A 25,684-nucleotide genomic window follows, 5' to 3' on the forward strand; every position below is an offset into this window, starting at 1 on the left:
CCTTGCCGATGGCCTCTGCCAGAGCAGAAGGGAGAGAGTCTAGCGGGAGGTGGTCTGAGCAGGTGCATGGAGCCTCCAGCCTGTCTTTAAGGCCGGTGTGATCAGATGTGGGACACCCATCTCCTCCGACCTCACTGTGCTTGACCCCTGCCCACCACCAGGCAGGGCCACCGTAGTGCCCTCCTTTAAGGAGCTCCCTGCTGACCACACCGTCCTGGCCTCCGCTTTAGATGTAGAGCTTGACGCGCTCTCGGCTGCCGGTTCTCTCGAGAGAGCTTGACGCGCTCTCGGCTGCCGGTTCTCTCGAGAGAGCTTGACGCGCTCTCGGCTGCCGGTTCTCTCGAGAGAGGTTGACGCGCTCTCGGCTGCCGGTTCTCTCGAGATGAGACTTAAGGCTGTGCAGGGGGTCTTCTTTGTTCTATTCCTCCCACTTCAGTTCCTGGCACAGAGCTGGGTGCCCCCTGCAGGCTGCCAAATAGATTCCTCTAAACTCCTTTACCCAGACCTTTCGGCCAAGAGCAAGACAGGAGTGTAGGTAATTCCCAAATGCAGATTCAATAGTGAGAAAGAAGCGAATCCAAATCCGAGGGCTACTGGTTGTAGGGCAAGGCCCCTCTGGAGCCTGCCTCACCAGCCCCAGCAAAGGGACGTGGATGGAGCTACGCTGGGGACGGAGTGCAGGGTCCCCCTTCCCCAGCCACTCACCTTGAGGGCATTGTGGGACGTGCCGCTGGGCCGCCTCCTTCCCCCGTCCTCCAGCTGCATTTCAGAATACAGCTCCTCCTCGTCCTCCTCCATGATGTCTGAGAGGTCAGACCCCCGGCTGCTCTCTGTGTGGTACTCGTCTCCATGGCAACAGTGCGGCTGGGGGCCAAGAAAAGGGGCTACTGAGCGGGCGGCTCCTCCCGCATCCTACAAGAGGCCAGACTGAGCTTGCCAACCCTTTCCCTGCTTCGCTGACTCGCGGGGCTCACAGGCCTAGAGACGGGCACAGGGTGTGTGTTACTCGTTCTGGAAAGTGAGGCTGGAGAGAGGACACACCCACTCTCTCTGTTGAAGTGGCACAGATGGGATCAGCGCAGGTCTCTCCGCTCCAACAGGTACAGAAACACCTGAGCTCTGGACAAGATAGAAAACCCACTGGGGCTTACAAGACACGCGGGCAGAATGTCCATTTCTGGGCACCCTCAGCTTCTCCAACTTATTGGCTGGACAAAGGCTCCAAACTCTGGTGACGGTGGGGATCAGTGCACACCAGGTGTACACTGGATCCAGCATTGTGTCAGAGGGGCAGAGGGATAGTGGTAAGGTGAGGGGTATATGTACCATAAAAAGACACTTAGGCGGGGCGCAGTGGCTCACACCTGTAATCCCAGCACTTTGGGAGGCCGAGGTGGGCAGATCACAAGGTCAGGAGATTGAGACCATCCTGGCTAACACGGTGAAAACCCATCTTTACTAAAAATACAAAAAATTAGCCAGGTGTGGTGGCGGGCGCCTGTAGTCCCAGCTACTCGGGAGGCTGAGGCAGGAGAATGGTGTGAACCCGGGAGGTGGAGCTTGCAGTGAGCCGAGATTGCCCCACTGCACTCCAGCCTGGGTGACAGAGCGAGACTCCATCTCAAAAAACAAACAAAACAAAAGACACTTAGGTTTTTAAAACATGCCACGTTGTCTAACACACACGCGCAGACATTGGCAGACAGCCTGGCCTGGCAGGAGGTGGAGCCGCCGCACAGACTGTGTGCTTACTCCGGGCCCAGCTCAGCCTCAGCATGAGACGAAGATTGTGCAGATAGTAGGGGCGCTGGGCGGAGGCTGCAGACAGCAGAAAGGCTTCAACAAAAAAGTGTGTTTAAATGAAGAGGCTACCTGGTAACATGCCAGCTTGGAGGCAGCGACAGCCCTGGTGGTCTCTCCCAGTGATGGTGCCAGCAGCAGCCGCTGGGTTTCCACTCACAGAGAAAGCACCTAGTCACGTGGTAACGGTATTCAAAGCAAAGTAAACCTTCGACAACTCGAACTACACGTTCTGATGCACTCAGATTGATGAATGTAATACATCCATAAAGATATTCTGTTTTTGCTACATGGTATCGATTAAGAACAGTTTATTTTGCGGGGCTGTGGCAAGACAAAGGTATTCAATAGCATTCTGTGACTTATTTATCTAAAAAAAAATCTGGTTTCAATTACTAACCCAGATGAAGATGTGTATGCATTGGCGTCACGGTCAGTTCCTGGCCTGCTGAGGGAGGCTGCATGGGGCTGCGGGCGGAAGGTTCCCTGCCCCAAGCCCGTGAGAGGGAGGACGGGAAGGGCCTCGGCCGGGCAGTCTGCAACACCAGCCTCTCAGCTGCGCCAGCCCTAATGCTTCCAACCAGGCTCCAAGCGGAAGGCACGAAAGCGAACTGGGTTTAAATGGATTAAAAAGGTGAGACTGGGTCTAACGAGGCCCTCCCAAGGCCTCCGGGGAGGGACTGCCTGCACCACCGCACAGTCTCACTTTATTCAACCCCCGCAGTGAGCTAGGGGTCAACTCCTGGGACGGAAGGAGGTGTCTGGCATTCGCCAGATGCTTGAGGTCAGCCCTCTCTCCATTCTTGGAATAGTGTTCTAAGCAAAGGTCACCAGCATTTCAGTGAGATGTCTAGTGACCGGCTGAAGGCGCTCAGCAAGTAAACGACAGGGCTGGGACCAGGGTCCAGGTCTGCCCTTGCCTCTGCTGACAGAGAACATGACCTTAGACACTCTACTTGGCGGATGCCTTCCCTAGGGGGACACGCAGCTTTACCCTCCAGTCCTCAGTGGAGAATGCCAGCAGGCAGATGGCCCTCCCTGGGGATAGGGGAGGTGCTGAGCCCCGCATCCAGCAGGAGGCCTGTGGCTGTAAATTTCACTTACAAAGAGTCTGAGGTAAAGCCTCCACGAGACAGGATTTGGATCATCACTATAGCAAACTTCAGTCTTACCACTCGGCAAACCACCTTTTCTCTCGCCAAACTAAAAATCACAAATTCCTCTTAAAAGCCTCTTTCCTTAGATTTAATAAGCGTACAGACTTTCAGTTACATGTGGAGCAGGTTCTGGGGGCCTAGTGTTCAGCATGGGCAATGACGGATGTACTAATTAACTTGACTGGGACAGTCATTTTTTTTTTTTTTTTTTTTGAGATGGAGTCTCACCCTGTTGCCCAGACTGGAGTGTGGTATCACCATCTCGGTTCACTGCAACCACCACCTCCCAGGTTCAAGCAATTCTCATGCCTCAGCCTCCTGAGTAGCTGGGATTACAGGCACCTGCCACCACGCCCAGCTAATTTTTATATTTTTAGTGGAGACGGAGTTTCACCATGTTGGCCTGGCTGGTCTCAAACTCCTGATCTCAAGTGATCCACCCGCCTTGGCCTCCCAAAGTGCTGGGAATACAGGCTTGAGCCACCACGCTTAGCCATGCATGACAGTCTTTACACAATGTGTACCCACATCCAGTCATCAAGATGTACACCTGGAACATAGACAATCTTTGTCAATGAAATACTTTTAAAAATAGATAACTAAAGATATTATTTATTGGTACAGTGAGCATTTCTCATTGTGGACTTAATGAAAATGCATTTGTAATATTGGGAGAATGGAAGTGATTTTCTCAGAGCAAATGTCCCAGCTACTCTCAGCCTCCCTTCTTTCATTCATTCATTCGACAAACATTCATTGAGCACCTACTATGTGTGAAATGCTAGAGATACCGCAGTCAACTAAAAGTGGAGGCTTCCACCCACTAGAACATCAGTGTCTTGGAGCAGATGGGATAGTGCCAGGGGGTAAGGGCTCATGTGACGGGGCGGGCAGCATGGGGAAGCGGATGGTCAGGGAACGCTTCCTGGGTTGTAAAACTGGCAGTCTGTGTACCAGCTCAACTTCAGTCACTCCCTACCACTGTCATGATGTGTCGCCTAGCCAGACGCCATCTGTATGATTAATGAATGTATTCTTTGAATTGAATCAATATTTAACGTTACTTTTAAAGAAAATATCTCAACTGTAAATGGAAAATAAGTATCACTTGTCATCTAAATGAATACAACATAAAACAATGCTGCTAAATATTAACGCTTTTTAAATTTTAATAGAAACAGACCTGTTTGCTCTGTTAAAAAAGAAAACAAGCAGGAAAACGTGTTAATAGCATGCTTGGCCAAACAGACTTCCTCTGCAGTCTCATCAGAAGGAGTGGGAGGCCCTCGGAAGTGCAGAGCTGTGTTTCTGCCGCCGTGTTTCTACTCTTCTCTAGAAAAGTCATCTCTTGTAGCAGGTGTGGTCATCCAGAGCTGGGCGTCAGCACTGGTGGCCGGCCACCAGCCACGTGTGGCTGTTTACATGTAAACTAATTAGAATGTAAACTAATCTGGAACTAATTTTATAGAAGTAAAAATTCAGGGCCTCAGTCACACTCAGCCCCAGGTGGCCACATGTCAAGGGCTCTGGGGCCACCTGGGGCTGTGGCTGCCATAAGACAGCGCTGAATGCCGATCTCAAAAACCAGTGGGGGTGTGGGTCCTGCACCCAGAGAACAAGTGCCCCAGCCTTTCCTCTGGGTTTGTAACCTGAGCAGATTGCAGGGAAGGTAATGATTCACTCCTGGATAGGTGGGGAGAACATGGCACATGGGGAAAGGCATGGAAACAGGTCTTCTTCAGGCCTCGGTTCAATCTAATTCCAGCTCTGTTAGAAGACCATCTGCGTAATCATGGACAAAAATTCTCAATTCTGTGGGCCTCAGTTTCCCTGTATACATAAAATAAGAGCTTAGGTTTACTGAGCACTTACTACTTGCCAGTTGTGTTTTGCGTGTCATGTAATACACAGAAAGCCTCATAAAACCTGTGCTATCATGGCAGGTATTGCTGGCTCGACATTTGCTATGGACTAAGTTGTATTTCCCCACCCCGCCCTATTCAGAAGTTGAAACCTTAACCACCAGTGTGACTTTATTTGGAGATGAGCTATTTAAAGAAGTGATTAAGATTAAATGACATCATGATGGTAGGGTCCTAATCCAATAGGACTATTTTCCTTATAAAAAGAGGACAAGATACTAGGGATGTACAGAGAAAAGGCCACGTGAGGACTCAGGGAGAAGGCACCATCTGCAGGCCTCGGGGAGGCCTCAGGGGAAACCAGCCCTGCTGGTGCCTCGGCCCTGGACTTCCAGCCCCCAGCACTGTGAGAAACAGACTTCTGTTGTTTGAGCCACCTGATCTATGGTATTCTGTGACAGCAGCCCCAGCAGACGAGTACAGCAGTCAACAGAAATCCTATCTCGAGAACTCACCCAGGGCCCAGCACCAAGAAAAGGAATCATCTGTGACCCAAGAGACCAAAACAGATACCTCTTTCTCAACTGAGATGGCCCCTAAGGTTAGGGAAATAAAAGGTACCTGGGGCCGAGGGGTCAAGGCCTGGCTGGCATGGCTGCTCTGTAAATTCCTACGCTGCAAGAAAACCCACACTCTTGCTAAACTCCAGAACAACAGGCGCTATGGGACTCCTCCTAACTCTCATTTACAACCCAGACCACGCAACTCCAACTGGGCAGAGGACCGGCCTTACACACACTCTTTTCTGATAAGCGACTGTAGACATTAAGCCAGTTTCAGCTTAAAGAGGCTTAAGCCCATTTTAGCTTAGGCTTTGAGTCGTGGGGTTTACCTTTTGGTGGAAAGAGCCAATTCCACCTCATTCTAACACTAAAACCCGTCCCATGTGCGGTGCACACAGAGGATGCTACAGATATGTCTGCTCACTGCATGTGCGTGTGACTCCTCGCGGATGGATGCACAGCTTTTCCCCAACCTGAATGCATATGGTTCTGTGTAATGTGGACCCTGTGAGGCATAAAAATCACCCTGCCCTTCCCTCTTCACAGAGAGCACCCTCAGCACACGCCAGAGCCTCTCTCTTCCTGGTCTGCAAACTGATGTCACCAATAAAGCTCTCCTTTCTACCACTGAGCCTTCCTGGTGGGCTTTCGGATGACACATCACTGATAAGCCATTCATTGGAAGCCAGTTCCTGCCTGGGTGGTGGCCATGTGACCTCAGTCTGCTCAGCGAGATGTCATAGAAAGTCTGACTGGAAGGAAGTCTGGCTTCCGTCCATCCCTTTTTTCCTTCTTGGGGTGTTCTCATAGGACGGTGTGATTATTGGAGCTATGGCAGCCACTTTGTAACCACGAGAGAAAGGCCAAGAGAATGGACGAGACGGAACTCAGACCCCTGACACACTGAGAGCCAAAAATCCACCTTGCAGCCTCTACTGCAGACTCCCTGTGATGTGGGGTAATTAAACGTCTTTGTTGTCTTAGCCGTGATTAGTTGGGCATTCTGTTTCTAAAAGATTTGGATCTTCCAGATGAAGAACGTCATGGCTGGAGGAGTCAGGGGACTTGCTCACTTGTGGTCTGTAACCAGCCGGGACATAAACCCAGGCCTGAGAGATGCCAGTCCCCCTCTCCAGGTATGGGGCTGTTTTGCTGTGGGAGTGGGTTCAGAGGATACTGTGTGATCTGATAACTGCAGCATCTTCGAGCTCCCACTATTTAGCATTGCCCAGGCCCTCGGTTATTTCCAGTCCCTGCTGCTGTCCAAGTTTTGTTCTTTACAGCATCTGAGGGCATTTCCATTAGAATATGCACGATCGGAAATTAGACAGAAACCCCAAACTGGCTGAATGTCTTCCTCATGAGCCCAGCTCTGCCGTTTTGCTGTTCTGAAGGACGAACACTGACTGTGTTATTTTTGGCTCCCATGATGCCTCCCTAGCACACAGATGGCCAACAAACATCTGCCCAGTTAGCGGAGGTGAATGAGCGAATGGCGGGTTCTGCCTGAACTGAGCCTAACCCTACCCGGACCTGCAAAACCACCCCTGTGACCGAATACCAGGATGGTGCAGCGGGGGAGGGTGGAAGCCCCGCACTTCGACTTTTTCAATTATCCCCAATGAGGGTATGTGACAGGCATTAAACATAAACTTCAGAAATCTAGCACAACTTAGGGCCCCAGCTGGGCGTCTCCATCTCTCTCAGGGACCCAAGGGTAGCGGGGAAAGTGCCCATGTCTCTTGATCTCCACAGGGCCCGCTCCGAGCCCGCGCCCACCAGGAGGATGGTGTGGGGCCCGGCCCGCTCTCACCTGCTTGCCGAGTTCAGAGCCTTTCAGGAAGTCGTCCACCGAGGCGCCCCTCCTCTTGAAGTCTGGAGAGTCATAGGCGTCCTCCTCGTCCGAGGCGGCATACTGCCCCGCGCTGCTTCTCTCTAGGAAGACGCTCCTTTTCTCTAACTTGGAAAGAGAAAGGAGGCACACGGGTGAGGCAGGGCCACCTTCAGCTACGCTCAGCCCCACCTGCATTCACCAAACCTTCAGCCCCTCAGAGCCTGGCCAGGCACCCCCCACACAGTGCTTTGGGCCCAGCTCTGCCGCCCTCTCGCTGCCCCAGACCCACCAGAATCTTTTTTTTTTTTTTTTTTTTGAGACAGAATCTCACTCTGTCGCCCAGGCTGGAGTGCAGTGGCATGATCATAGCTCACTGAAACCTCTGTCTCCCAGGTTCAAGCAATTCTCCTGCCACAGTCTCCCGAGTAGCTGGGACTACAAGCATGCACCACCATGCCTGGCTAAGTTTTGTATTTTTAGTAGAGACAGAGTTTCACTGTTGGTCAGGCTGGTCTCAAACTCCTGAGCTCAGGTGATCTGCCCGCCTCGGCCTCCCAAACTACTGGGATTACAGGCATGAGCCACCGCGTCCAGCCTCTTTTTAACCTTTGAGGTAACATTTGGATACACAGATGACCCCTCATTCCCTCCATTGGTCTCCTCTGCCCAGCTTTTATTAATACTTTGATCAATTCACATTTGTCTGAAACATAGGACTTGGAAGTATTTGCTTTCTCTCCCGCCCCAGGCTTCCCTGCCTTCACAGCCTTCTTGGGGACCTGGAGCAGGAGTGAAGCCGCATCCCACAGGGCAGCTGCTACCCCGTCCTGCCCACGGCCTCCCCAGAAGCACCACCTCCCAAGCTCAGGGCTTGGGCTCCTGCCTGTGAACCAGTCAGAGCCATGGTGAATTCACATATTCTGAAGGGCTTCCTTTATAGAAAGGCCACAAATTCATGTTTAGTATTTTTATTAGTGGCCAATGTCGAACGAATTAGCAAATTTCACAGAAAATTTCCAGTTTTTCAGGAGGTGCTGAGGTGCTGCCGGGGCAGCCCCACTCAGGAGGACGGAGTGGGGGCGGAAGGTAGCTCCCTGCCCAGTGTCACCATCGTCCTTTCTGTCCTCCTAGACGCACCTGAGCTGCTCAGCACTGACCTCTCAGAGTGCGTGCCCCGCCTCGGTTTCCCTGGCCTGGCCCCCAGCCCAGAGGAACACTCACAGGAGGACAGTGCAGGGTCCCGGTGAGACCCCACAGGCTGACCCAGCAGGGCCGAGGGTCCTGACCAGGGCTGTGCTGCCACCTCAGGTGGAAACGGGCTCCACACAACAGGAGAGATGAGAGCGGGTTCTGGGTGGGGATGCGGGCACACGTTCTGGCGCCCAGCCCCACATCTCTTCCCCCAGCCCTGCACGGGGGGCATTACTCTGCAGGTGATTTCTCAAAAACGCACGTCCCGTTGTGTGTATCATCCGGAACATGCCCTACCACAATCCACATGCTCTCTCCTGGACCCAGAAAAGTTCAGTTAGTAGGCATGCAAATATGTATGCAGGGGTCTATATGTCCGTATGCGTTTCTACACATAGGTACAGATGTATGTATATACATGAGGGTGCATACAGATATGTGTATCTATGGGTGCATGTCCATATATGTATAGACACATATGTGCATGTGTGTGTATATATTTACATGCACACACACACAGAACCTAGGACTCTGCAGCCAGCAAAACCAGGAAGAGCCTGGTTCAGGAAAGTGGGTCCTGGCCAACTTCCACCGGGCAACTCTCAGACCCCTTGTCGCACACCAAGGCCATGTCTGGATTCTTCTGAGCCTGCTTTCTAAGCCAGGCAAGTGCCTGGCATTTCCTTAGTTATGTGGCTACATATTAGCAAATAAAAAACACCATTTAACTCAGTCAGGATCAGGCACATGACAGAGTCCACCAGCAAAGCTGTGGGCTGAGCGTGGCCCCCGTCCCTGCAAGCTGGGATGCGGGTCCCCCTCCATGGGCTGGGGAGATTACAGGGCCCCGTTCCATGGGGTTTGGGGACTGAGGAGCCACCGAGGCGGGAGCCCCAGCCTTACCCTGCTGCTCTCGGCCACCCTCTGCGCGGCCTCCCGGGCCATGGCCTTGGCGACGGTGGTGGACACTGGGGTGCCCTGTGGCTGCGGCAGGATGCGGCTGGGTGAGGGCGACCGCCTTCCGGGGCCCACGGGCGGCTCCAGCATGTGCCCATGCACAGGGCCAGGTGCACGGCTCTGCTCCCAGGCCTCATCCATCCTGGCGTGGGGACCCAGGTGCTCGTCTTTGGTTTCGGGGACTCCAGAACTTGCTAATGGCTTTGATTGGGGTGCAGGTCTCGGGTGGGGGGTAGGAGGCACCAGGAGCTCAAGGGGAACGGCAGCAACTGCAGAGTCCACGGACTCGCCCTGGGCGGAGAGGGTCCGCACGGTCACGCCCTTGGCCTCCAGGCTCCGCAGCCGCACAAGCTCCACGGCCGTGCTGTCTGCCGTGGGGAAGATGACTTCAGCCACCTGTGGACAAGCAGAGCTGGCTCGCGGGCTGCCCGAGGTGAGCCCCGCGGTCCTGCAATGGGGAGCCGGCCAGTCCTCTGCCCAGAGGCCAGGTGCAAAGGATCATGCCCAGCGACCTCCGACTCCAACCACCCGCCAGGTATGGAAGCTCCAGGAAGTCTTGCGGGGAGGGGGCGGGGCAGGTTCACAGATCTCAGGCCCCAGGACCCAATCAGTGGTAGAGGGTTCCGTCAGGCCAGTGACGTCAACCATTTATCTCCCATCCTCTGGACCCAATCTGAGTAGATGCAGGGGCCAGAGAGGGGAGTGAGTGTCAGGTTTATTACCACCACAGCTGGAGGGAAGAGAGGGGCTCAGGCAGAGGCCAACGTGGGCTTCCGACTGCTGAGAGAGAACAGGGCTGAGGGCCTCCTCTGCAGGCGTCAGGGCCCATGCTGGGGACTTCCCGCCTCAGAGCACAGGAGTCTGCAGGAAGCAGCTCAGGCAGATGCACTGCCTCTGTTCCCAAGTCACCCCTGATCCTGCAGGGTGGAGCTGGGGACGGTGAGGAGCAGCTGCTTTCCCAAGCCCTCCCTGAGGGCAGACGCTTCTACTTCACCCCAGGCAGGGATAGGGGGCTGGTGTCCTTGGTTCCCCACACCAGGCACCAGGGATATACCCATTTATTGGAGTCAAGGCCTGGTCACCTGTTAACGTGCAGACCCAGCAGTATTTTAAGGTGGGACGTGCCTTCGGCCATGGGTATCATCTTGCTAAGACTCAGTTTGTTGAAATTAATAAGGCAGTCATCAATCAAGAATGTTCTGATACTAGGGGTCCCCTCTCTGGCCCCTGCATTTTTAATCCAGAGCAGAGCAGGGCAGGGGATGAGTGAGGGGAGCGAGGTGGGGGGAGTGCTGGAAATGAGGAAGGGGCCCTGGGGTGCACGCTGATGGAGTCTTCGGGGTTGAGGGTGCCTCCAGCGATCAGGGCTGGAAGAGGAGACCCTGCCTCCTCCACTGAGCAAATACCGGGCCGGTCCCTGCTGCGTTAGAGCCTAACAACCCCCCCTACCCACCCAACGAAAACTCACCCTCTGCCCTTTGGCGTACACGCCGTAGCCGGTAACGTTTGCGCCATTGGACAGCCCGGTGGGCGTCAGCACAGGTGGTCTCCAGGAGACCCGGATGGTGGCGGGGGTCACCCCAGCCTGGACGGTAACATCTTGTGGGGGTGCTGGGGGTCCTGGGAGGGGACAGAAGGGAACGGAGGCGTTCAGGGCCCAGCCCTGGCAGGTGAGCCGTGACTGGGCTCTGCCCATCTCACCTGGAAACGAGATCATTCGGTAAAGTCGCCAGGGAAAAAGAGAAGACATTGTTGAAAGCACATCAGAAACCGTGGTGAGGTGGGAGGGTGGGGCCGGGGTACAGTCAGGTACCAGGATGCACAGCTGCCCTTTTCCTTTAAATTCGGCATTTAGTCACCAACTTCTGGGAAATGCAAACCTAAACTGTCTGTGGAACCACCTCCTTACCTGTCCTCAGTCTCTGTGACCCGGCAGAGCTACCTCTGTCCAGGGGTCTCAGGCCTGGCCAGGCAGCCACACGATTAGCTCAGAGAGGGGCCAACGAGACGCCGGCATTTGGCAGATCGAATGGAAGAGAGATCTTGGCAGAAGGCAATCCCCTCATCCCCCCGCCTGCCCCTCATCCTCTCACCTTTTCTTCTCTCTTTTCTCTCCCTCTACCCTCTGCCTGGACCGCATATTCCCTATCTTACCACCCCATGAAACTGAGCAAAACTGAAAGATGAAGAGACCAGGTCTGATGACATCTTTGAACCTGAGAATCCATTTCTGCGTGTGCGTGTATATGTGTGTATGTGTGTGTAAATGTGTATGTATGGGTGTATGTGTGTAATATGTGCATATATGTGTATATGTGGGTGTGTTTGTGTGTAGATGTATATGTATATGTACGTGTGTGTGTGTATGTACATATGTGTATGTATGTGTGTATATGTGGGTGTGTGTGTGGGTGTGTATAGATGTGCGTAAGTGTATGTATGTGTGTAGATGTGTGGGCATGTGTATGTGTGTATGTGGGTGTGTGTATGTGGATGCATGTGTATGTATATATGTGTATATGGGTATATGTGTATGTGGGTGTGTATGTGTGGGTGTGTGGGTATGTATTTGTGTATGTGCATGTATATGTGTGTGCCTGTCTGTGGGTGGGTGTCCGTGGGTGTATGTGGGTCTGTGGGGGTGTCTGTGGGTGTGTGTGTGTGGGGTGTGTTTTTTTTTGTGGGGGGTGTATGTGTTTTTTTGTGTGGGGGGTGTATGTGTATTTGTGTATGTGGGTCTGTGGGGGTGTCTGTGTGTGTGTGTATGTGGGTATGTGTATGTGCATCTGTCTATGTGGGTCTGTGGGGGTGTCTGTGTGTGTGTGTATGTGGGTATGTGTATGTGTATCTGTCTATGTGGGTCTGTGGGGGTGTCTGTGGGTGTGTGTACATGTATTCGTGTATGTTGGTCTGTGGGGATGTGTGTGTGTGGGTGGGGTGTGTGTGAGTATAAGCACATCCATATCTCCCACCAGCTGTGTTACTCTGAAGAACACCAACCTTGCACCACCATCCCCGGGCATGGCTAACCCTGGCCGTACCTGCACCACCATCCCCGGGCATGGCTAACCCTGGCCGTACCTGCACCACCATCCCCGGGCATGGCTAACCCTGGCCGTACCTGCACCACCACCCCCGGGCATGGCTAACCCTGGCCGTACCTGCACCACCACCCCCGGGCATGGCTAACCCTGGCCGTACCTGCACCACCACCCCCGGGCATGGCTCACCCTGGCCGTACCTGCACCACCACCCCCGGGCATGGCTAACCCTGGCCGTACCTGCACCACCACCCCCGGGCATGGCTAACCCTGGCCGTACCTGCACCACCACCCCCGGGCATGGCTAACCCTGGCCGTACCTGCACCACCACCCCCGGGCATGGCTAACCCTGGCCGTACCTGCACCACCACCCCCGGGCATGGCTAACCCTGGCCGTACCTGCACCACCACCCCCGGGCATGGCTAACCCTGGCCGTACCTGCACCACCACCCCCGGGCATGGCTAACCCTGGCCGTACCTGCACCACCACCCCCGGGCATGGCTAACCCTGGCCGTACCTGCACCACCACCCCCGGGCATGGCTAACCCTGGCCGTACCTGCACCACCACCCCCGGGCATGGCTAACCCTGGCCGTACCTGCACCACCACCCCCGGGCATGGCTAACCCTGGCCATACCCAAGACCATGGGGGGATGATACACGGGGTGTGGTTGAAGCATGAATTCTGAGAAATGCTGACCTACGTGTGATTGTCCCAACTACACCTTCTTCCTTCAACACAGACACGTCCCTCCAGTTTACTTCCCACTCTGAGACCTCGTTCCCAGTCACTGGGGTGAGCCTGGGGACCCACCTCTGTGCTAAGGGCCCCTCCTCTACCTGAATCTCTCCATCTCAAAGTTAGTGTCCAGGGGAGCCTCTCCTGAAGGCCCTGAGAGAGGTGCCCTTCACCTCCTGACTCCCCACGGAGTGCCCGTGTCTGGTGTTTCTCTTTCTTCACCCCTGCACTCATCAGAAGGCATCGCGGGAGGCATCAGTGAAAAGCGGGTGGCCTCATTATCCCAGGATTCTTGATCAACTCCGGGCAGTTGGGGAGGAAATAAAATGTCGTCATGTAACAGATGAACTGACCCTGCCTACGTTAGCTGCTACCTGGACGTGCTGTCCCCCCTCAGGCAGCGTCTGTCCCACCTACCCCTGACACCACTGCTCTGTCAGGCTCTAGCTGACCAAAGGTTTCATGAATACCAGAGCGGGCAGTGGAGGCTTCCGGAGGTGGGGGTGCTGGCTGCCCAGTAACTCAGCAGCACTGGGACCCTGGTGAGTCGGAGAGCGAGAAGACGAAGGAAGTGTCCACATTCACCCCACCTCCCTACCATCTCCCCAGGAAAGGAAGGGGGTACATCACACTCCCTGTTTGAGCGGAGATAGCAGAAAAGAACACTGGAGTTCACATCGCGGCGAAAATACCTTCTGTGATGAAACTGCATCTCTTTCATACAAGCCAGGTATGCGTGCTTAGAGGCTCGTGCCTGTAATCCCGACACTTTGAGAGGCTGAGGCAGGCAGATCACGAGGTCAAGAGTTTGAGACGAGCCTGACCAACATGGTGAAACCCTGTCTCTACTAAAAATACAAAAATTAGCCGAGCGTGGCGGCAGGTGCCTATAATCCCAGCTACTCAGGAGGCTGAGGCAGGAGAATCGCTTGAAATTGGGAGGCAGAGGTTGCAGTGAGCTGAGATTGCACCACTGCACTCCAAACTGGGTGACAGAGCAAGACTCCACCTCAAATAATAATAATAATAATAATAATAATTATTATTATTATTATTATTTACAAGGACGAGAAAGAAGGAATGATTCTGAGAGGCGTGTAAGCACTTCCAGGCAGTATCCAACTCAATGAGTATGTGTCCAGGGGTGCATGTGACACGGAAGATGTAACCGTGTCCCCTGGGGGGACTCACTTCCCTCCTGTCTTTTGTAGGATGAGCCTCTTGTTGATACAAATGCTCAAAGAAAAATTGCCAACATGGTCCCTAACATGTTCCAAGGACTCTTGCGCACACGCACGCACGTTCTGTGCTTCGCAGGTGACCTAAGGGATTTTCCAGGGTCATGTTGTCAGGATGGGGATTCCTGCTTCTGCCTGCCCCACCTTCCCTCCCCACGAGCAGGGTGACATCCTGGCGTTCTCTCCCTGGGGGACTCACGGAAGGACACAGGGCTCACCTGCAGGCAACGTGGAGAACTCCACAAAGGCCTCCTTCTTCTCCCTTTGCTCCAGCGGGAGCTGCCACGGCATCTGGTGGGGTTTGGCCAGAACCTTCACCTTATAGGCCATGTTGGGCCTGAGATTGAAGAACTGGTACTTGTACCTGGCGGCCTTGACGATGTCGAACTCCTCCTCGTTGAGGAAGATGACGTGGCTGTAGTTGCTGTTGGTGGGTAGCCAGGAGAGCTGGGCGGAGATCTGCGTGATGTTGTCCACCCGCAGGTGGGAGGGGGCCACCACCACGTCCTTGCCCACCAGCAGCGTGCACTGCAGCTCGTCCGAGCTGCCCCTGCTGGTGACGCACTGCACGGAGATGCGGTAGGTGCAGGCTGCCATGTTGAGCTTCTCGATGAGGGCTTTAGTTCTGCTCCCCAGCGTGAGGTTCATGCGTGTCTCCTTGTCCACCAGGACGTTGTAGCTGCTCACCGTTCCCCATCCTGGTGGCACCGCCGGGGGCTCCCAGCCCACAATAACACTTTTGGCGAGTTGTTTGATGAGGGTGATTTTTCTAGGGTAAGGCACGATGTCTTCTCCGATGTCGTCGATGTTCACGTCCAGGGTCCCGGCACTGTTGTCGGTGATGCCCGCATCTATGTGGGTTGGGGAGTGGAGGTCCAGGATGTGCTCTCCCTCCAGGCCGATGCCAGAATGGTTGATGAAGTTCTGATCCTGCTCGTTCCCCAGCGTGCTTGCCAACCGCGACTCGTTGTCCTGCACAAAGTCCACGAAGTTGGAGGGCACCAGACCCCTCTGGCCATCGAGGAGCTCTCCTGTTGGGTACAAGGACAGAGTTATCACCCAGCCAACACAGCAGGGGCCCCGAGGCCCCCAGTGTACTCCCACCTCCCCCACCAGGACCATAAGGCAGAGCAACAGGGTTGCCCTGGGGCTCCTCCGCTGTTCCCAGGAGCCCATGCTGGGGCCAGCTCCACACCCACCATCTAAAAAGCCAGCTCCTCCATCCCCGTGGCCCAGTCTTCTTTTCTCCATGATACTTATCGCAACCTGAAACCGTCATGTTTGTGTATCCGTGTACGTATACTGACTACCCCCTCCCAACACGAACAACACTCAGGGACAGCAGGGACCTCACGACTATTGAATGCCCAGCCCTAGAGTGACAGCTGGCCCACAACAGTGCACAGGAAAGATTTGTTAGAAGGACGAGTCAGTCAAATCAGTGGCTTTTGGAGATTAAGAAAATAAACATCTTACTATGATTTTTGATTGAGTATAAGAATTAAAAGGTGATTTCCTGGCCCCCTTGAAAAGCACTGGGCACATCTTAATGAGTCCACAATGTGTCCAATTTGATGTGAAACAAAACTATCAATTTGGTGTCAGAACCACAAGTTGTGTGGCAAAAAAAAAAAAAACTCAAAGTAGCTCTTGTGGTTAAGAGTGGACATAGTGGGGACCGCTGTATTTTGTGAAAGTCCAACTTCTATGTGCTTTCTTCATTAGTAGGGCTCACAAGGCTGCTAACAGCAGATGGCCAGAAAACGGAGAAGTGTTCAGAGCTTCAAAGATAAGGCAGTTTGGGTAATCTTCCAGCACAGACCCAGAATGGACCGTTTCCACCAATTCATCACAAGGTACCCACAGACCCACAGAGAGGGGCTGGGAAATGCTGAGCATTGGATTCTGTGCCCAGAAGACCCCCTGCCTCAGGGGAGCATGTGATGTGTTGTGGCCCAGGGGAAGACATGTCAACCATTTAATTAGTCCTGGATGCTAATAAAATAAATAAGAAGGACTTGGATTCCGTTCCAAACCTCCACCTAGGGTGTGGGTCTGCAGGAGCCAATCCTTTGCACTGAGGATATGCTATTTAAACATCCTTAGTTTGGCATAGGAGGAGATGGAGGTGATGATGATGATGATGGTGATGATGATGATGGTGGTGATGGTTATGAAGATGATTATAATGCTGGTGGTGATGGTGATAGCTACTATTTATTGAACAATTACTATGTGCTAAGCTCTATCTGAAGACCTTTGTATCTATTACCTCATTTATCCTCAGACCCTCTATGAGGTGGGTACTATTACTATCTCCATTCTATAGCAGAGGAAGCTGAGGCACAGCGAGGTGAAGGAAGTTTCCTGCTGTCACACAGACAGTGGAGCCCTGAGTTTTGATCCCTGCTATTACCTCATTTATCCTCACAGACCCTCTATGAGGTGGGTACTATTAATATCTCCATTCTATAGCAGAGGAAGCTGAGGCGTAGCGAGGTGAAGGAAGTTTCCTGCTGTCACACAGACAGTGGAGCCCTGAGTTTTGATCCCTGCCTGCAAAGAGCCTCCTGGAACGCTTCTGTGGGCTCCATGTGTGGTGAGAAAGTTCCAGAGATTTCAACACAGGTTTTCTGGCAGCTGCCTTGGGCACATATTTCTGTGCTTATGTGAAAATCAGTGGTGATAATGTGGACTTATGGGAAGAATTGAAACTGCTTTGCTACCAACTGTGGTGAGAGTTCTTGGTGGACCATCCAGAGCCAAGAACAGCTGGTGAGAGAGTGGTGAGCGAGTGGTGAGTGAGGCAGCTCGACTGCTGGGCTCTGCTCATGGACACCTCTAGAAGTGACCCGACCTCACCCCAAGTAAACACCCAGGAAAAGCACCTGGGGCTTCCATCAGCTCCGAGAAAACAGCATGAGGTCACGAAAGAGAAACCTGCTAGCTTAGCAAGCAAGATTCCTTCTGCTCAGGGGGAAGAGGAAGAAACCAAGACCACGCTATTTGTCCAGGGCAGTTGAAACGTGTAGGAAATTAGGGAATCAAATCCTTTAGAACGTTGATTTATGGGCTGCTGGTGCTGTTACATGTTTATTCTCAAGCTAAAAAGGCAACAAAAGGTGGGGCCTTTCAGATGATTTCAAATTTGGAGAGGAGACCTCGAGGGAACGAGCAGGGGCGACCTGGGGCCACCCCCTAAGTTAACAACAGTGCCTTGAAGTCAAGGAGATGGATGGCCTTCCGCAGGTGCCAAGAGCCACCTTCCCGTGAGGTCACCTGGAGCAGAACAATGCTCTGCCAGAGAGGGTGCCTCTGGGAGACCCCAAGGGTGCTGAAAGACAAGAGCAGGAGAGACACTTTTGGAAGCAGAGGGTCTGTCAGCCCCGTGTGTCTGCAAATAGCTGCCGAAAGCTCTGCAGAGGTTAGCGGAAAATATCTACCATGTGTCAGAGGTCATCTTAGAGCTGAATACTGGAAACCCCACTCAGGTTTCTTTCCAGTCGTCAAAGAGGGGAAACCTGGTAACTACGGAGTGGGGAAGGGTCAGAGAGGAGGGCTGGGTGGCCGGGAGTACGTTGGGAGCCCTGCCTATCTATCAGGCCCCTGGAAGAGGTGGTCTGCGGGGTGGACTGGCCCAGCCTACGTCCGCCACAGCCATGTTCCAACAGAGACCTTCATAGAACCCATCCTCATCCATGTCTCCATAGACGTAGAGGTATTTTCCCGCCGTGAGGGGCAGCTCAGCTTCGGGGTTCTCGTTCGGTCCATCGAAGGGGTTGTAACTGCAGAGAAAACACAGTTCCTTCGTTAGAGGCTCTGGAGGACACAGCCTGCACCCCTATCCCTGCAGAATGCCGGACGGGCACATGGCTTCTCTCCCACTCCTAGGGAATTACAAACCCACATGATCGTTCGGGGCTGATGAGTTGTCTGTACACTGGAAATTCAAGCCACTGCCAGCTCACACAGACAGATTTAAAGTAAAAGTGCAATTCGGAAATGAAGTTATATGCTCAGAACTATTTGCATCAGATAACAGGTTTATGATTCTGACATTCTATTCACACTTATCTCTTCTGCCGTAACTATACATCTCCAAATTAACAAGCAGATGTGAAGAAAATTAACCCTATAATCTTTCAATAATACAATTTAGTGAAAACAGAATCATATACACTATTTAGCAATCTGCTTATTCTTCCACCTTGCAAGATAGCATCCTATACTTCTACCTCATAAAATATTATCATCATGGTCTTTTTAGTGGGTGTAGAGTATTCCACTGAACATATTAACATACTTTATTTAACCAGTTTCCTAATGTTGGGCATTGAGGTTTCTTCTAACTTTTGGCTAATATAATTAGTATTGCATTATATATTCTTATAAACATATTTTTGCACACTTCCACAATTTCTTCCTAATGATAAATCCTAGGAAATATACTTATTTGGTCAAAGGCACCTACATTTTTAAGGTCTTGGGTGTGGACAGTCAAAATGCTCAGAAAAACAGACACATGATTTTATCCGCACCCCGCCCCTCCCAACACACCCCCAGGAATATAAGAGTATCCATATTCTCCAGTCCTCAACATATTGGGATTAATAATTTTCAAAGCCGTGACCAACTTGGAAAATCAAACACATGAAACAAATTCAGATGAATTGGGGATTCTCTAAATAAAAGGCAAATTAACTTAAAATAACAGCAAAGAACTCATTAAAAAATGAAAATAACATTAGAGTTGGAGAAGATAGCCAGGCACTGTAATATTCTAATTATGATATGAAAATGATTCATGCATCAGTGGCACTGTGCAGTTTACCAACACTTTCACACATGTTTTATTTGATGGCCATTAAATGTTAGGAAAACAGAGAAGATAAGGTCCCCAGTCTCAATGGCTGAGTGAGGTCAGGCAACATGCCCAAAGTCACAAGCTTATGAAGTGGTGGAAGGCGAACCAGAGCTGAGACCTCCTGACCCGTCCTGCGCAGTTTTAACCACACCAGGTCACGTGGCCCCTCATGGTCAGGGTGCAGAGGTCCAGGAACCCAATCCAAGACCCTGACAGCACCCAGCAGGTCAGCCCAGCAGGTCAGTCTAGAGGGCTGTGCACCAGGAACTGACATGGGCCACCCTCTAACACAAAGCTCGGCGGTGGAACGGGACAAGAGCTCTGGAAGAAGAAACAGCATGCGCCAAGGCCCAGAGGCAGGGAGGAGAGAGGCGAGGTTGGCAGGGACCAGACTGGTTTTAACCTGATCTCACAAGCTGTGGGATGTCATGAGAGAGTTTTAAGTCAGGGAGCGACAGGATCACGTTTGCATTTTACAAAGAAACCTCGTGGGTGCTGTGTGGATGGAGGTTGGTGGAGGAGTTCCAGCAAAGGAATTTGGTCGGGGAGCGACTTAGGAGGCTGTGGAAATGCGGGTTACCTGGGTGCAGGGAGGAGGGACTGAGGTGCAGGAGGACCCTCGGCTTTCTGGCCTCAGGGTGAGCAGGCGGGGACATAAGTCACTGAGCGGGGGTTTTCAGGGGGATCTGCAGGGGGGTCTGGATGGGTAGATGGCCGAGACACAGAAGCTGGCAGAGTGTTCTCGGAGGAGGAGGAGGAGGGAGCGAGAGGAACAGGAGCCCCCAGGCCACGCCTTCAGGAGTGCCCAAACCTGACGCTCAGGAAGAGAAGCTTCCCCAGGGAGCAGGTAGGGAAGACACACCCTGAGAGCTTGAGAGGGAAGCCGCGGAGGCCAAGAGGGAAGGTGCACACCGAGAAGGGTGGAAGAAGGTCCCCGGCTGGTGAGGGCACGGAGAAGAAGTGGGAGATCCTACGGCTGTCGTGACAACCTCGTCAGTGCTTCTGCGTGTGGGCCCTGGAGGCCACCCGACCTCATGGGTGTTCAGGGCAGACGCTGCCACGTACTGTGTGGATGAGACCAGGGGACACGTCGGGAATGGGGACTCAACAGAGACAGAGGTAGGTCAGGGGTCACTCAGCGCTGGAGGCGGGGGAGGAGGGACAGGTGATCACTGATGGGAATGGGTTCTTGAGGGGCGATGGGAGACACCCACATGTGGCCGTGGCATCTGTGAGCACAGCAGTGGCCCTGGGCGGCACACTGCAAGTGGGTGAACTGTGCAGTGAGGACCATCTCTCCGTACAGCTGGCAAAAGGAAGGATGGTGATGAATGTGTCAGCCTCACCCTGGACCTCGGGTGGGAAGGACCCAGGAGCCCTCAGCAAGGCGTTCCCCACGGCGGAGGCTGCACCAGATGGAAGGGAGGAGACATGGACACAGAGGCAGCTCCTGCATGGAGGGCGGGGAGAGGCCGCTCAGTACCCAGAGTGAGCGCCCAGGTGAGCAAGAGGCTTTCAGTTTGCAGAAATGTCTAAGCAGGTTGCTGAATAATGACAGCAAGAGGAGGCACTGATTAGACCCGGGGTGGAAAACATAACCCCCTCCCTACATCTACCTGCAAAGCCACCTCTCAGGGGCTCTGAGGGCTTTCAGAAAACTCGGAAACAGCTCTCACGGGGACCAGCACTATATGCCCCTCACAATTTGACTTGGTTTGAGAGAGGGTGGGTGGTTAAAAAAAAAAAAAAAGGCATAAATCCATCACCAGTAAAATAGGAATACCACTGAAAGAGTGAGATAAGGAGAATGTGCGTGGGCTGTGACTGGTGATGGCCACGGGAGAGGCAGATGTGCTGGCTCGTCAAGCCCCCGCTTCTGGAGCCACACCAGCCGTGGGTCAGTCCTCGGGGGACATTAGCTCTAGGGCAGCTCCCCCTAGAAAAGCCGTGCCCTCTCCATAGAAGTGGCAGGAACACAAGCCCAGTGGCCCTCTGAGGTTGGCCATCGTAGGTCGCATGTGGCAGCCTCGCTGGACCAGGCTCATGATTGGGAAGGAAGGTGTCTGTGGCACGCCAGGCCCCTGCTTGGCTGGGAAGCCACCTCAGCATGTGCCAGGCTCAGAGGACACCAGCCCAGCGCTGCCCCCGTGCTGGCATTGAGGTTTCCGTGAATGGCTGCGCCTGGGCCTGCTCCACACACAGCAAGAACCGGACTGAAGGAGCCAGGGGTGGGACTGGGTCTTCATCCTGGCCCTGCCAACTGTGGCCCTGTGCGTCTGCATGCAATAGCCTCTCAGCGCTGTGATGCTGTCCTCCAGCATGGTGATAGATGAGCGGATGGTGGGCCTGCCCCCACCTGGGTGCAGCCAGCATTCACATCTGCCTGGGCTGGATTCTAATGGGAGCCCACAGCCCAGGGGCATCTACCCCAGTGCTTCTGCTACCTGAACCTCAGAAATGGGTTTGCTTTGGTGGAATTGGTGTATTACCAACGAGCGGAATGTGATCCGCTGATCCTCTTAATGGTGTTAGAAACAGCTCTTGCTGGAGAAAGCAAAAGGTATTCAAGGTGTATGGACTGGCTTAAATCAAGAGTCACCTCCTTTGCATGAACAGAGTTTAAGGATCTAGTGAGGGTGGCAACTGCACTGAAGCTTCGTCCCTAAACAGATCACGGGGGACTCTGGCTGCCCGACGCCAGCTGAAGGGCAGGGATATCTGCCTCTGAAATACTGTCAGGTCAGCCTCAGGCCGAGCCCGCACTCAGAGCTGTTGGAGCATCTGTGAGACAAAAGGCTGGGTCTTCACGAGTGCTAAGAAATGGGGGTGAACTGGGGGTGAACTGGGGGTGAAATGGGGGTGAACTGGGGCTGAACTGCTCTGTCTTGGGCCTGCTGCCCCTGGCTGATGAATTCCCAAGTGTCCGCCCATGGGCAGAGTTGGCTGCAGCTTGCTTTCCTTACGATCAGGTAGTGCAGTCCTGGGGGGCCTCTCATCCTCGCCCACGTCCGCCTCTGCGGAAGCTCCCGTGCAGGACCTGAGAGGTGTGCAGGACAAAACTGGCTCATTACTTCTCAGCGAGCACAAACACTGAAGGCCCCTGCACGGGAAGCCCACTCAGCGGCTGTCATCACAGAGAGATGCAGCCTGCAGTGCCCAGCAGAGGGTGAGGATGCGGGAGAGCAGGGTGCTGGACACACCCCCTTTCACTCTCGGTGGTGGGGATCGGGGCTCTGGACATGTCCCCTCTCACTCTCGGTGGCGGGATGTCCCCTGGAAAGACGCACTCATGACCCAACCCCTGCACCTGTGAATGGGACCTTATTTGGAAACAGTCTTTGCAAATGTGATGGAGTTAGGTCATACTGCAGCGGGGCAGATTCCAATCCAGGGGAGGGTATCCTTAAAGGAAGAGGGGAGAACGCACAAAGACAGGGAGGGCGAGGCGGCCAGGCAGGATGGAGGATGGAGGCAGAGACTGGAGCCACGCAGCTACAAGCCAGGGCCGCCTGGGCTCCCGGCAGCCGGAAGAGGAAAGAAGGACCCCTCCTTGGAGCCCTCGGAGGGCGAGACCCTGCCGATACCCCCCATCTCAGACTTCTGCCTCCAGGGTTGGGAGAGGAGAAACCTGTAGTTCCAGGCCACCAGGTTTGTGACCTGCTGTCATGGCAGCCCTGGGAGACTTGCGTGCCACCCAAACTCTCTCCACCGAACCCTGCTCAGCCTGCAGGCCAGGCTGAAATCCCACTTTCTCCTCGTGCCCTGGGAGAAGGGAACTTCTCAGCCCCCAGAGTGTTCCCAGACCCAACATCTCATCTGCCCCACTCACAGGGGCTGGGTGGACGTAGAGGGGCCGCACTTACCTATAGCGGGCAACACAGAGGTGGACCTTCCCCGAGTATCTCTGCTTGGAGGTATTGGAATTCCGTTCATTCTCCATCTGTGAAAAAGGCAATGGGTGTGTGGGTTATTGAAGCTGGAGGTGTCCCGCCCCATTCCCGCGGCACACGGGAAAGCCCCTCGCAGCTTCCTGGGCCCCAGGAGGGACAGCCTGAGACTGTGGCACTCCCAGGAGGCACTGCCACCCGCACACCCACATGCGAGCTTGGAAAGGAGGGTGGTCCCTCGGTGTGGACCCCTTATTACATAGGCCCCCTCTGTGTTTGTAGAGAACCCAGTCCCCAAACAGGAAGGTAAGGCTCAAAGACTCCGCCCAGTGTCTCCTACAGCAATCCCGGGAGTCAGCGGCGTGGCCTTTTCTCATAGAGGTGGGGGTAAAATTAAGCAGTATGTGCACGACCCCCCCAGTGATCCCACTCTCACTCTCCCTAGTGCATTCCCCACACAAGCTGGAACAGTCTTTAAGCAGGAATTAGACCACATCACCCCCTGCCTTAACAGCTTTCAGTGGCTTCACCTCGGACTCAGACAAAAAGTCAAGCGCTGTCCTCTGCCCCCGCCCCCTCTCCAGCCACACCAGCCCCTTCCCATCAATGCCACAGGACAGGACGCGCAGGGCCCCTCCCCAACCTCCACAGGCCCCTCCCGGCCAGCTCTGCGTCAACGGCCTCACTGCGTCATCCTCGCACCCCTCGATGGGATTTGCTTTTCTAAACGCTGCCTCGCCAGTGTTCTCTGTGCTCCCCCTTAGAACAGGGACCTCACCTGTGTTCACAGAGGGGCCCCCACATTCCAGCACATAGTAGGGCCAGGGAATTAACAGGGGCAAAGGGAAGAACCAACCAGAAGGAAGACAGGGAGGAGGATGGGGAAGGAAAAACAGGACAAACTGGCCAACGTCCACACCAGACACACACGGCACCGGCAGGCCCGGCCGCCCCTGCGGGACGGGACTCACGTCTGACTCAGATCTGCATCTTGCGCTACCGGATCTCGACAGGAAGGTGGGCTTGGCGGACAGAGGCTCCGGCCTGTCACCAGGCTGCGGAAGGGGCCGGATATATTCACCGATCGCAGAGCTGCCTCCAATAGCGCTCTCCTGACCTGGCCACGAACATTAAAACAAGTTGAAACAAATATACGAATAACATCGTCAAAGCACGTTGGTCATGCGCCTACCCGGGGTGCCTCTCCCCTCTTTGACAACAGCCACTGATTTTCATTTTGGGGTCCCCCCGTCTCCTGCTCGCCATCTATGTAGGCTGGCGGCGCGACCCCACCCTCAGCTCTGGGCCCGTCCAGCTGGCAGAGCCACCCTGGCGGTGACGCTGTTTGGAAGCTCAGGACGAGGATGGTCCCAGGCAGAGGGAACTAAAGGAGAGTTGATGGCAAACAGGCTGCTCCTTTCCTTGGCTTAAAACTGAGCAGCTGTGACGCTCAGGGAGGCCGCAAACCTCCTGCACCTGCAAGAGGAACGCTCACGTGAGGACGGCGCCTGCTCACAGCGAGACCGAGAGAAAGTGGATCCCGGCGATGGGCTTGGAGCCCCTGGTTCAAGATGTCCCTGAAGCCACGTCCTGGCTCTTCATCTACTCAGGTGACAGACAGACTCCTTTTTGCTCACACCAGTTTAGGTTGGCTTTGCTGTCACTTATGACCCTGAGTCCTAACTGGCCAAAGGGGTGGGTTTGTGGCTAAAAAAATACTCTTGACGAGAGATTTGCAAGGGCTGAAATAGTTCTCATCCCGTCCTATCCTCCTGGGGTCTCAGGGGCTGCTGAGCCCTGTCCTGGTTGCCTGGAAGGGAGCATTGAGCAACGTGACTAACGCTGGCCTGGGTGTCAGACGACAGCGCAGCACTTTAACCAGGATCCGGGTGTGAAACATGACACGGCTGCTTCCTTCCCAAGCTGTCCGCTGCTGGGAATGATGACACCCCCTCCCTGGGGTCCTCGGTCCCTCTGTAGCTGTCACATCATGACAGTCACCTCACTGATGAATAGGAATTGCTGAGTCCAAATCAGGAAGTATAAAATGATTTTAAAAACCATGAGGAATGTTCCAATAACGGCTGCCCTAGGAGCCGCCCCTGGCAGGCCCCACAGCTCCAGGCTGGAGTGAACAGCAGGACAGCGCCACCACGGCAGGGAATTGGAGCTGGGGCAGCCCTGCCCTGGGGTCCCCTGTGAGAACATCTGATCCTGGAGGGCAGGACCTTGTTGTATTCACTATAACATGGCTCGGCATGTAGCAGGTGCAAAGTGAATATCGAACGATTCAGCTCCCAGAAGCCTCAGAAACCCAGCCGACAGCAGAGCCTGCTGCAGGCTACTCCCCTTCCGACTGGCATTGCTGCCTCTTCTCTGCTCCCAGCCACGACAGTCACCTGGGCCAGTGAACCTTGAGGGGAGTGGCAGGCTCCACTTGTGGGCAAAAGCCACTTTTCCTCCCCACACAGTGGCCAGGGAACTTTCCAGAGAGGAAACACTGTCCTCCAGCATTCCGAGACCTGGGGGGCCGCGTGTGACTGCAGCA

General features: G+C 54.0%; 1 protein-coding gene across 21 annotated transcripts in view; it reads right to left on the bottom strand.

The window, feature by feature from the left end:
- The window catches only part of RIMBP2 (RIMS binding protein 2), a 321,527-nt gene that overhangs the window by 31,510 nt on the left and 264,333 nt on the right, over positions 1–25,684 (bottom strand). For all 21 annotated transcript variants that reach the window (XM_024348152.3, XM_024348148.3, XM_024348150.3 and 18 more), the window contains 8 exons: positions 24,108–24,253; positions 23,113–23,189; positions 18,061–18,170; positions 14,604–15,416; positions 10,833–10,984; positions 9,311–9,760; positions 7,196–7,342; positions 706–864 (listed from right to left, as the gene is read on the bottom strand). In XM_024348152.3, coding sequence (XP_024203920.2) covers positions 706–864; positions 7,196–7,342; positions 9,311–9,760; positions 10,833–10,984; positions 14,604–15,416; positions 18,061–18,170; positions 23,113–23,189; positions 24,108–24,253 — 2,054 coding nt within the window. The remainder of the gene's footprint in view (positions 1–705; positions 865–7,195; positions 7,343–9,310; positions 9,761–10,832; positions 10,985–14,603; positions 15,417–18,060; positions 18,171–23,112; positions 23,190–24,107; positions 24,254–25,684) is intronic.

The sequence above is a fragment of the Pan troglodytes genome, chromosome 10, assembly GCF_028858775.2.
Source record: "Pan troglodytes isolate AG18354 chromosome 10, NHGRI_mPanTro3-v2.0_pri, whole genome shotgun sequence".
Lineage (NCBI taxonomy): Eukaryota > Metazoa > Chordata > Mammalia > Primates > Hominidae > Pan > Pan troglodytes.